This window comes from Orycteropus afer, unplaced genomic scaffold, assembly GCF_000298275.1.
Source record: "Orycteropus afer afer isolate SDZICR_OR568_19922 unplaced genomic scaffold, OryAfe1.0 scaffold00469, whole genome shotgun sequence".
NCBI classification, from domain to species: Eukaryota; Metazoa; Chordata; class Mammalia; order Tubulidentata; family Orycteropodidae; genus Orycteropus; species Orycteropus afer.
The window spans coordinates 1,732,564-1,742,996 of record NW_006922056.1 but is presented as its reverse complement, the minus strand read 5'-3'; the positions used below and the strand labels follow the sequence as shown (position 1 = coordinate 1,742,996).

At 63.1% G+C, this 10,433-nt stretch overlaps 1 protein-coding gene across 1 annotated transcript; it reads right to left on the bottom strand.

Annotated features, from left to right (window-relative positions):
- Positions 1–255: 255 nt before the first annotated feature.
- On the bottom strand, positions 256–10,035 carry GATA5 (GATA binding protein 5). Its single transcript, XM_007954682.1, has 6 exons — positions 9,531–10,035; positions 8,168–8,343; positions 1,443–1,568; positions 1,048–1,135; positions 572–696; positions 256–411 (listed from the first exon to the last, which is right to left on the bottom strand). The coding sequence occupies exons 1-6, from the start codon at positions 10,033–10,035 to the stop codon at positions 256–258; spliced, it is 1,176 nt and encodes a 391-aa protein (XP_007952873.1).
- Between the last annotated feature and the right edge of the window lie 398 nt (positions 10,036–10,433).

The window sequence follows — 10,433 nt, the reverse complement described above, 5'->3', positions numbered from 1 at the left end:
TTTGGGGGTCACTCTGCTGCCCAGGGGCTCGGGCCCTTCTCCTCACAGCCTCCTCAGGCTGGGTCTGAGCACAGGGGCCTCTGCCCGAGGGCCGAGGCACAGCCAGTGCTGTGAGCTCCTGAGGCGCAGGAGGCCAATGTCTGGGTAGCAGGCGGGTGGGCTGGCGGACTTAGCTGTACCCGAGCCCCTGGCAGCGAGGCAGGTCACCGGGTGCCTTCTTCTGGGGAGGCACCCCAGACGCCACACGCTTGGGGCCTAGGCCAAGGCCAGCGCACACCAGGCCTCCTGGCGCAGGGCCCCACTGAGGCCAGCCTGGGGAGCCAGGGCAGCAGATGAGAAGGCAAAGTCCTCAGGCTCGAACTTGAACTTCAAGTGGCTAGGGGGCAGGGCCTCGTCCACCTGGCTGGGGGCCTGCAGGGAGGATGGATGTACCGGTGAGCCAGGCCTCCCGCCTCACGCAGCTCTGAGCCGGGAAGGCTCTAACGGGCGAGGGAGGTGGGGAGTCGGAGAAGGCTTCCTGAGGAAGAGTCGGGGCTGGGCTCGGGTTCCCCACCCCACCTCGCCCCCTCACCTGGGAGGTGGTGCTGAATCCGGGGCACGTTGAAGACACCAGGCTGGGTTCGGGCTTCAGAACAGCTGCTGAGCTCTTAGAGTTGGGGACAGAGGACAGGGAGGCTGTGGTGCTCATGACAGACCCTGCGTGGAAGACAAGCGTTTACAGCTCTGACCACACCTTCTTCCTCCTGCCCAGAGAGGTACCAGGACTCCTCAAGGTCACACAGCAAGTGAGAGGGTGGGTGTGGCCAGCTCAGCTGAAGCTCCTTGGAGCCCACTCTGCCCGAGGCTGGGTGAATACACACCACCCTGACCCTTTCCCAACCACAGTCCCCACAGGGCACAGCTGGGAGCATCTGTATTTGGGGGGAGGGGATGTTGAAGCCAAACATATGAATCTCTAATGGTCAATTCCAGACACTAGAAGGGGCTCCATGAGGAGAATGTACACATGGCCGGGCGCCAGCCTTGCCCGGCTGTGCACTGACCCACCCGATGGGCCCTTGGCCTTGGCGCTGCCCTTGGGCTTCCTCTTTCTTGTCTGGATACTCTCCTTCCTCATCGCCAGAGGCCGTGGCACCTGGGGGGGGTGACAGGGGCGCTAGCTGGGCCCAGTGCCTGCTTGCCCACCACCCTGGGAGCTGCCCGAGTTTGCACAGCCCCGACTGGGCAGCACGCACCCGAGTTGGGCACCTTCCTGCCTGGCGTGCCAGGAGGGGCCCATGCAGCTGAGACCGAGGTGCTCAAGGTCAGTGGCCCCGTCTGGACAAGGAGCATCACCGTAGGAGGCTCTGCTGCCGAGCGCGGGGTGGGCGTCGGGGGGTCACTGCCGGCTCCTGCGGGCCCTGGTCTGCCCGTTCCCGCCTGCCCGCCGGTGGCCCGCTCACCCCGTGCAGCTTCATGTAGAGGCCACAGGCGTTGCACACAGGCTCCCCCTCCGTGCTCCGTCGCCACAGCGTCGTGTTGGTTGTACGGCAGTTGGTGCAGCAAAGTCCCGCCCGGCGGGAGGACGACTGTGGGGACAGCAAGGCTGCTCAGAGCCCAGACGAACAGCGGGGCAGAAGCCAGACCAGGACTGCCTGCCAGCCGGGCTGGGACCTCACGGGGTGGGGCAGCCAGCGTGTGAGGGTGCTGAGGTCGGGAGGTCTGCCCGGACTGGCCTTGCAGGCTTCGGAAGACCCCGGGGCCTGTCATGCCACGCGTTCTGGCCTGTCTCCGCATCAGTAAAATGAGATGGTGAGAACCCTCCCAGGCTGGCTGTGGGGTTAGGGATGCAGCCCGGGAAGGGCAGGGCCCAGGGACGCACGGTGAGATCATGCTACTGTCTTCCTGTGGTATAGCCATCAACATCTGTCCGTGGTGGGGCAGCCCCCAGAGCCACAGACCCCAAGATCAACGTTCGGGGCACCAGTCTCCCTACCAACACAGGGGACTCCGAGTCCACTGCTCCATTCTCAGTAGCAGTACCCTCAGCTCAAGAACTCCCCATGGCTCCCACTGGCTGCCGGACAGAGGACCGAGGGCGCCAGGCCCTGTCTGCCGGGGCCTCCCCTTGCTGCTCACTGCATCCCTACACTGTCCACCCCTCCCCATCTTGGCCTCTGCTGGAGGTCGGCCTTTGACCCTGCAGATCTGTCCTGGGACCTGACCCCAGTACTAGGAAGCTCCCGGGGCTTGGTCCAGCCCTAGCTCCAGGGTGCTGGCGGTGGGTCTCGTGGCTCCAGGACTCTGGATTTAACCTGCTGGGAGGCCCTGGGGCTCTGACCTACTGGCTGGCTCAGAGGCCCGCTGCTGGATGGCTGTTCAGGAGCTCCCCAGCTGCCCATGGTACCCTGCCTCCCGCCAAGCCACCTCTCTCCGGGGTTGGAGGAAGTATGGTGGCCTCCCAGGCTGGGAGCTCCACAGCAAAATGCCGCAGACCCAAAATCCCCACCACCTGGCGGCGCCATCTTGCTGGTGACTACTTGCTCCCAGTCACACTTGTCCTTGGAGGCTGCAGGCTCTCCTAATCCCCCTCACCATCACCAGCCCCCGCCTGCAGACGTCTGGCCCCATCTGGCCCCCTCCTCCCTTTGCACAGCCCCCACCGGGCCGCTCCCTGGCTCTTATCATGGGATCACGTGGTGCCCCTGTGATGTCTCTGGCCCATCCCCCTGCTGCAGGAGCCTGGACCCCAGCCCAGGACGAAACCAGAGGGCAATCAAGAAGGGGACCACCAGAGCTGCACGCGCGCATGCATGCCAGAGGACTCCACCCTGGGCTGGAAGGCCGACACGGCTGGCCTTGGTTTCCCCTTCTGCCCTCAGTCCCAGCTCCCTTCCTGCTGCCAAGGCCAAGCAGCACTGCTGCCCCAGGCTGTGGTCCTCTGGTCAAGGGCGCAGGCCCGGATGCCGGGGTTTCCCGTGATGGCCCAGAAAGAGGCAGCTCTGCGTGGCAGCTGGGTGTGGGGCCTGCTGGCCACCAGCTCAGTCACCCATCACCCTGCCCCACAATGCAGGCAGCCCTATGAGGGGTTCCACAGAACTCCGTCCAGTGGGATCTGGGGCTTGGTGACACCCAGCCCTGGACCCAGAGCAAAAGGCTGAGGGCAAACGGAGGGACCAGGTGCCTGTGGGGGCTGCAGTGGCCAAGGCAGCCCCAGAGGCTGAAGCCCTGGTCTGGCCAAGAGGCAGGGAGGATGGTCACCCGTCCCCAGGCTGAGTCGGCCCAGTGTCTCCGCTTGGAGTCACCTGGGGTCTCTGGAGGTGCTGGGGGGACTTGAGCCCCAGCTGGAGTCACCTGGCATCTCTGGGTGGCATCTGAGCCCCAGCTTTGAATCACCTGGGGTTTCTGGGGCTCTTGGGGGGACTTGAGTCCCAGCTAGAGTCACCTGGGGTCTCTGGGGGTACTGGGGGGACTTGAGTCCCAGTTTGGAGTCACCTGGGGTTTCTGGGGCTCTTGGGGGGACTTGAACCCCAACTGGAGTCACCTGGGGTCTCTGGGGGTGCTGGGGGGACTTGAGCCAGGCTGATGTGGGGATCGTTGGGCCCAGACAAGGATCCAGTAAAACAGAAGGGGGTGACTACAGCCGCTGGGCAGCTGTTGGGTGCACTCTGAGGGAGGAACACTGGGCTTCAAGTCAACTGGGGTCCCAGCCCCTGCCTCCCTGGCAAGTGTGGACCCAGTCCAGAAGGTATTGGCTTTCACTGGACCTGACTCTGTGTGTCCCCTGCCCTATCCACCTGGCCCAGAGTCCTGGCCCTCTGGGCCCAATGTCCTGTGCTCCCAGCCCTGTGAGTCCCACATGCCGCAGCCCTGACTCCTTGATCCCCACCATCCACCTGTCCCAGCCCCGACTCCTTGACCCTCACCGTCCGCCCATCTTCCTGAAGGGGAGCTGGCCTTGGGCCCTACCTGGAACCACCAGGTTGAGCCAGCAAGGATGTCAAGGGCAAGTGGCCTTAAGTCTGCCCTCCCTCCCTCAGCGGGGACCCTGGCCTGAAGCCTGCCCTGTCTCCACAGTGGAGACCCTACCCTGAAGCCTGTCCTCCCCTGCAGTGGGGACCCCCAGCCTGAAGTCTGCCCTTTCTCCACAGTGGAGACCCTGGCCTGAAGCCTGCCCTTCCCCTCAGTGGGGACCCTGGCCTGAAGTCTGGCTACCCAGTGGGGACCCCAGGCCTTCTTGTTGATCTTCGCTCACTTGGAGTTCACGTAGCCATCCCCATTCCAGAAACACGTCAGTGTCCTTGGAACTCCATGAATCACAGGATAAAAATGCTGCCTCCTCTGACCTTCTGCCATGTCCTCCTAAGGGTCCTTCCTGCAGCCACTCCCAAGGGACAGGACACAGGCTTGGGGTGCGGCAGCAGGAGTGCTGCTGTCATCAGCATGTGAGTACACATGAACACATACATGCACACAGAGACACATGTCCCCACACACATACACATACATACATGTGGACACACATGCACGCACACACATACACGTGCACCACGAACATGCATATGTGTGCATGCACACAGATGCAAGTATGCACATGTACAGCACACATGTACACACATGCCTAAATGAGCACACCTGTGTGCACATGTACACACATAACACATGTACATGCACATGTGCACATGCTCACACAAATACTTGCACACCTACCTGCACATGTACACAGAGATACAGGTATACACATACACACATACACAGATATACACACATGTATGCACTGGCACACATGGATACATGCAAATATACACACATGTAAACACATCTGCACATGCACACACAGATACGTGCACATGCACACAGAGGCACAGACACACATGCACACGTGCACACACACACACACACACACTGCCCGGAGAGGAGGCCCCAGACCGTCCTCACAGAATGGCTTGTGGAAAGTGATGAGGCCTGGGGTCCCATGAGTAAAACATGTGCAGGAATGGCTCCACAGCACGCATAGCTGCTGCCGCACACCCTGCGTTCAAGGAGAAAATCCGGAAGCCACGTTTGACTCTTCTGACAACAAGCACGTTCCACTTTTGCGAACTTAAGAACGTGGATGAAAAGGATGAGCCTGTAAGATGTCCTGATGCTTCCTGTGGCTGCTTCCTGGGACCCTCCAGACGGCCAGGTCGCAACAGAAAACAGGCTTGGAGGTTCCAGACGGCCATGTCGTGATGGGAAACAGGCTTAGAGGTTCCAGATGGCCATGTCACAATGGGAAACAGGCTTGGAGGCTCCAGATGGCCAGGTCGCGACGGGAAACAGGCTTGGAGGAGCCATGGGACCCAGGAAGCTGTGGGGTGCAGCCAGCCTTCCCTGGCCAAACATGCTTTGAGGACGCAATCTTGGTGCCCTCGGCCTGCGCTGGTATCCCAAGCCCTCCACACCCTGCCACACACACGGGCCTCCATCTGCCCTTCCTCACCGCCCAGACAGGATCAGGCCTGGCCGAGCTCCAGGCCCCCGCACGCCAGTCCCTCCCAGCTGGCTTTCCTTAGTCTTGTCTGCTCTTCTCCAAGGGAGTGGGCCTTCCAAGGCTGCGGGTGACCCAAGCGCCAGGCCCTGTGCAGTGAGACCCAGATAACCCCGGGTGGGGCTGGTGCCTGATGTTGGGAGGTACGGGGAGCCGGGAGTGGAGCTGGCGTGGAGGGATCAGGCAAGCACACAGAAAGGCACTTTGGAGAATGCAATGTTCCAGCAGCCTGCAGCCTTCTGTGGGACCACAGCCTGCCCCAGGGTCCAGCAGACATGCTGAGGAGGTGGCGGTGGCGGCACGGGGTCAGAGCCTTTGGGGATGGCGTCTGGCCGGGATGGCCCTCAGTTTCTGCAGGATGCTCTGGGAGGGGCGTATGGCTGACATTAACCATGGTAAAGCCCCCGTGTCCTCTGCCTGACAAGGCAAACGGTGCTAGGGCACAAGCGGTCACAAGTGAGTGTGCAAGATGGAATAGGAGGCGCTGAACAGCAAGGTCTGAGTTTAGTCAAGGACTTCTTGGCCACACGCAGCACTGAGCATTCCCAGGCTGGCACCAGGGTGGCCTCGGGATGACAGGCCTACCCCATCATCCACTGCCGTCCACTCTGACCTTGGCTCCAGTGCCCAGCAGGTGGGCCTGAGTGCAATAGGGGACCACCAGCAGCCATCCACTCTACTGTCTACACTGACAAGTGGTCAGGGGGCCACCACCAGCCATCCACTCTGCTGTCTACACTGACAAGCGGTCAGGGGGCCATCACCAGCCATCACCCTGCTGTCTACACTGACAGGGGGTCAGGGGACCACCACCAGCCATCACCCTGCTGTCTACACTGAGGGCACAGCATGCACTGGAGGGGCTGGCCGGAGTCCAAGCCCCTGTGGGCTGTGCGCCCCACCTCACCGGGGCTGCTGGGAAGGGAAATAAGATAGAGTCCCTGCTTGCCTCACCCCTAAACCAGCAATGTTCTGGTGGGCCTTGCGAGGGGAGGGGACAGGCGGCGCCCTCCAGGTCCTGCTGGTCTGCACTGTGTCCTTGGGACCCAGGTCAGGGTTTGTCTGGCTGGGAGTGGGTGGAGCCAGGGCTGGAGCCTGGGGGTGCTAGTCCCCTCCCTGCTCAGAAGGGCCACACCAGACACCAGGTCACACTGCACGCCCAAGAAGCGAGGGGCCATCACAGGGGCAGACGGGTGTGGGAAGAAGCCAAGGGTGTAAAGGGGGAGCTTGCGGGACCCGCAGCCTGAACTCTCAGCCCGCTCCGCTCCGTGGAAGAGCGCCTCTGCCCCAAACAGCCCGGCCAGTCGGCCCCCTGGGGACTCAGTGTGGGTGGGAGACTCTCCTGGAGGCTCAGGGGTGTGGCCGACTGAGAAGCAATTCCGAGTAGCGACCTGGGGGCCACGCAGGCTGTAGGGCAGGGACGGGGCAGAATTTCTGCCCAGCCAGCACTCAGGGCTCGCGCTGGCAGGAGACCAGAGGGCCTGACTGACTCCCAGCCCTGCCAGCACTAAAGCACACTGCCCACTCCAAGCGACCTCATGGGACCCAGAGAACTGCCCCGGTGGGGTTCCAAGGCTACGGAAGGAAGTCGATTGCCTCAGCTATCGCCTGGAGTGGCTGGTGGGTTCCGACAACCACCTTTGGATCAGCATCCAAATTCTTGAACCACTGCGCCACCAGCTCTTGGGTCTCGCCAACTTGAACTACCTTTCAAAGGAATCCAGGCCCCTCAGAAGGCAGGATGGGGCAGGAAGGAAGGATGAGGGAAAAGGGGAGCCCAGGGAGGAAGTGGGAAGAGAGCTGTCACACCATAGGGACTGTAACCAACACTCCAAAACAAAGGTGCGTAAATCCTATGCAAAACTTTTACAGAAAACCAGCTGAGAAACAGTGTAGAACCAAGCTAGCTAACTAACACCCATGCCAGAGGCTCTCTGCCCTGCTTGGGCCAAAGTCGGGGCACCCCAGTCTCCACGCCCTGCTCCCCACCTCCAAGCAGCAGCAGGAACCAAAAGTGAAAACAAGTTTTCCCCAGGAGGCAGGAGAAGGCAGATCCAGTTTTCTTTCCTTCTGTGTGGGACAAGCCCCCCAAGGGGGCAGGCAGGCCCAAAGCCCCCTCCTGTTGCAGACTTAAATGCCCCCCCCCCCCAGCAAGCTGTCTACCCAGCTGTCCCCATCCCCGGTGAAGTCACCTCCTCTCCTCCTGGGTGGCAGTCCCAGAATGCAGCAGAGTTCTATCCCTTCCAGGACTTCTTGCCTGAGGTCTAGGGACTCCTTGAGGCACCGCAGGACCCCAGAAGAGCTGAGCGTGCCCACTGACCCAGCCTGGGGCTGTCCTGGTCCCATTTCCCGCCTGGCTCGCTACCCCTATAAGACTCCCCTACCAACTTGCTAGGTGATACCTGGTGGGTTTGAGACGCTGAGCTGGAGGGGGAGGGGCATGTGGACCCCATATCCTGGCTCACTCCCCTCCACCAGTTCCCCAGTGTCTGTGCGGTGCCCCCAGAATCGGTACAGAGGAGCTGGAGGCTGCCCCGCAGAGGGACACCCCCTCTTCCTCCCGTCACTCCAGTGCCATGGTCTCCCCGCCCCCAGTCACTCCCTCGTCCCCAGGGTCACAGTGGCCGAGCCCTGCCCCCCCAGCGCTGCACTCACCAGGCGCTTCTGTGGCTGCACCAGAGGCCGGTTGACTCCGTTCATCTTGTGATAGAGACCACAGGCGTTGCACAGGTAGTGGCCTGTGCCATCCCGGCGCCACAGCGGTGTGGACAGAGCCCCACAGTTGACACACTCACGGCCCTCACCAGGGAACTCTTCCAAGAAGTCAGGCACTGGCGGACAGGCGGCGAGTGAGGGCCCTCAAAAAATGCCTACTGCCCCCTACACACTTATTTTTAGTTTTACTTTTTTTTTTTTTTTGCCTTAAATTTGTTTCATTTAAAATGAATCAGTTAATTAAACTTAATTTCGTTTTTAAAATTTAAATTGACCCCCCAAACAAAATTACGTACAGCAAAATATGTGCTCAGCTTAGAAGACCACGAAAGACGCCTTTACAATCCCAGCTGGGGCCCTGGGGTCCCTCTCCTCGAAGCCCTCCCCCAGCTTCCCTAGTTTGGCCCACGGGGGAGGGGGGAGGTGGCGGAAGGGCCAGAACCAGGACAGTGGCACCTCTGCTCCAGCAAAGGGCCGTGTGCCCCTCCCGCCTCACCCCTGCCCTCTGTAGCCTGGGAAGCTCTGAGTGGGCTTTGGGGGCCAGTCAGAGGACACGCACTCCCGACAAGGGAGGGAGATTGGTACAGTTTTGCTGGCGTGGTCACCACCCCTCCCTCGCCACCCTCTGGGGTGTCGCACATGGGATCTAGGGTGGGATAGCTCTGGGTCCTTCTACCTGCCGGCAATGCGGCTGGGGTGCCTGGTGTGGAAGGGCGCGGGGTGGGTGCCAGGCATGGGGCTGCTGGAGCAGCGGGGGGCAGCGGGTCCCAGAGCCTGCAGGACCCAGGGCCGAGGAACTGGCTCCAACCAAGGCTGGCCTGGAGCTGGGCGGGGAGGCCTGGTCCCAGGGCAGCAAGCACACAGGGCGTGGCCCTCGGCTTGGACAGCAAAACCGGTGGCACCGACCGCTCAGAACCTAGCTGGGGCCAGGAATTCGATTGGCCAGATCGACCCTCCTAGAGAGTATGTAAACATTCCGGATCGGGGGCGACTGAGAGGATTAGTCAAATCAACGGTTACTGCAGCTTTACGCTGGTCCTCTCCAACACCCGGCTCAGAAAAACGTTCAGAACCCGCTCCAGGTCGCTCGGATCCAGAATGCAGGTTTGGGTTGGGATGAACGGGAGGCAGGGGCAGATACACTTTCTAACGTACGGAAACACACGCTGGTTCGGTCCTCCAGGCCGCGGGTTCGAGCCTGTCCGGCGACCCGGAGTACAGCGCCCTGGCGGTGGAGTGGCCATTTCGCAGAGTGCGGGTTTGCGCCCCGCGCGCCAGCACCAGGACTCACGCCCGCACTCACCGAAGGAGGCTCTGCGGCCCGGGAGGACGCTGGTGTCGAAGGGTCCGGAAGCCCAGGTCGGGGCCACATCGGAGCTCACGTAGGCCGGGTAGGCGCTGCCGTATGAAGCGCCCACAGGTCGCCCGAGCGGGGCCGCGTACTGCTCGCGACCCAGCAGCGCGCCCTGGTAGGCGCCGCACTCCCGGCCGCCCGCGCCGCCGCCCGGCCCGGGAGGGTTGTGCACGAAGGGGAAGGCGGCGGACCCGGGCGGCTGCGCGGGCGGCGGGTGAGGGCTGCCCGCTCCGAAGGCGGACGAGTCGGCGGCTGCCTGCGTCCAGCCACGGTGCGCGGCGAGTGCGGGGGGCTGCGGACCCGGCTCGCATGCGGGCAGGTAGGGCAGCAGGTTAGACACGCGCGCTGGCGGCACGAACACGCGGGAGCCAGAGCCCGGCGCGTGCAGGAAGGCGCCCGAGTCGGCGTAGGAGGCCTGGCCGGGGCTGGAGGCCAGCGCCAGGCTCTGGTACATCGTCTCCAGCGCGGCCTTGACCTGCAGGGAAGCGGGCCCGGCGGCAGCGTCACGCCGGGGTGCAGCCCTCGCCAGCGCCGGCGCTCGTCCCGGCAGGTGCCACCGCCCGGGCCGCGCGGCCGGGTCCCCACTCTGCGTCCCAGCTGCTCCCGGTGCGGCTTCAGGGCCGGCGGGGGCGGACCCAAGCGGCGCCCCCAGGGCGGCCCGGGTGCCCAGCCCACCGTCTCCACCGCCCGCCGTCAGGGGTCCCGGGTGGGGGACTCGGCGGGGGCGGGGAAGGCAGGCCGGGCGCATCTGCGGGGTGGAGGGCCTGGGGCGCGGGGCCAGGCACTCACCCGTGGTCGCGAGGGCCGGGCGGGAGCCGGAGAGCGCGGCGCGAGGGCTACAGGCCGAGGGAG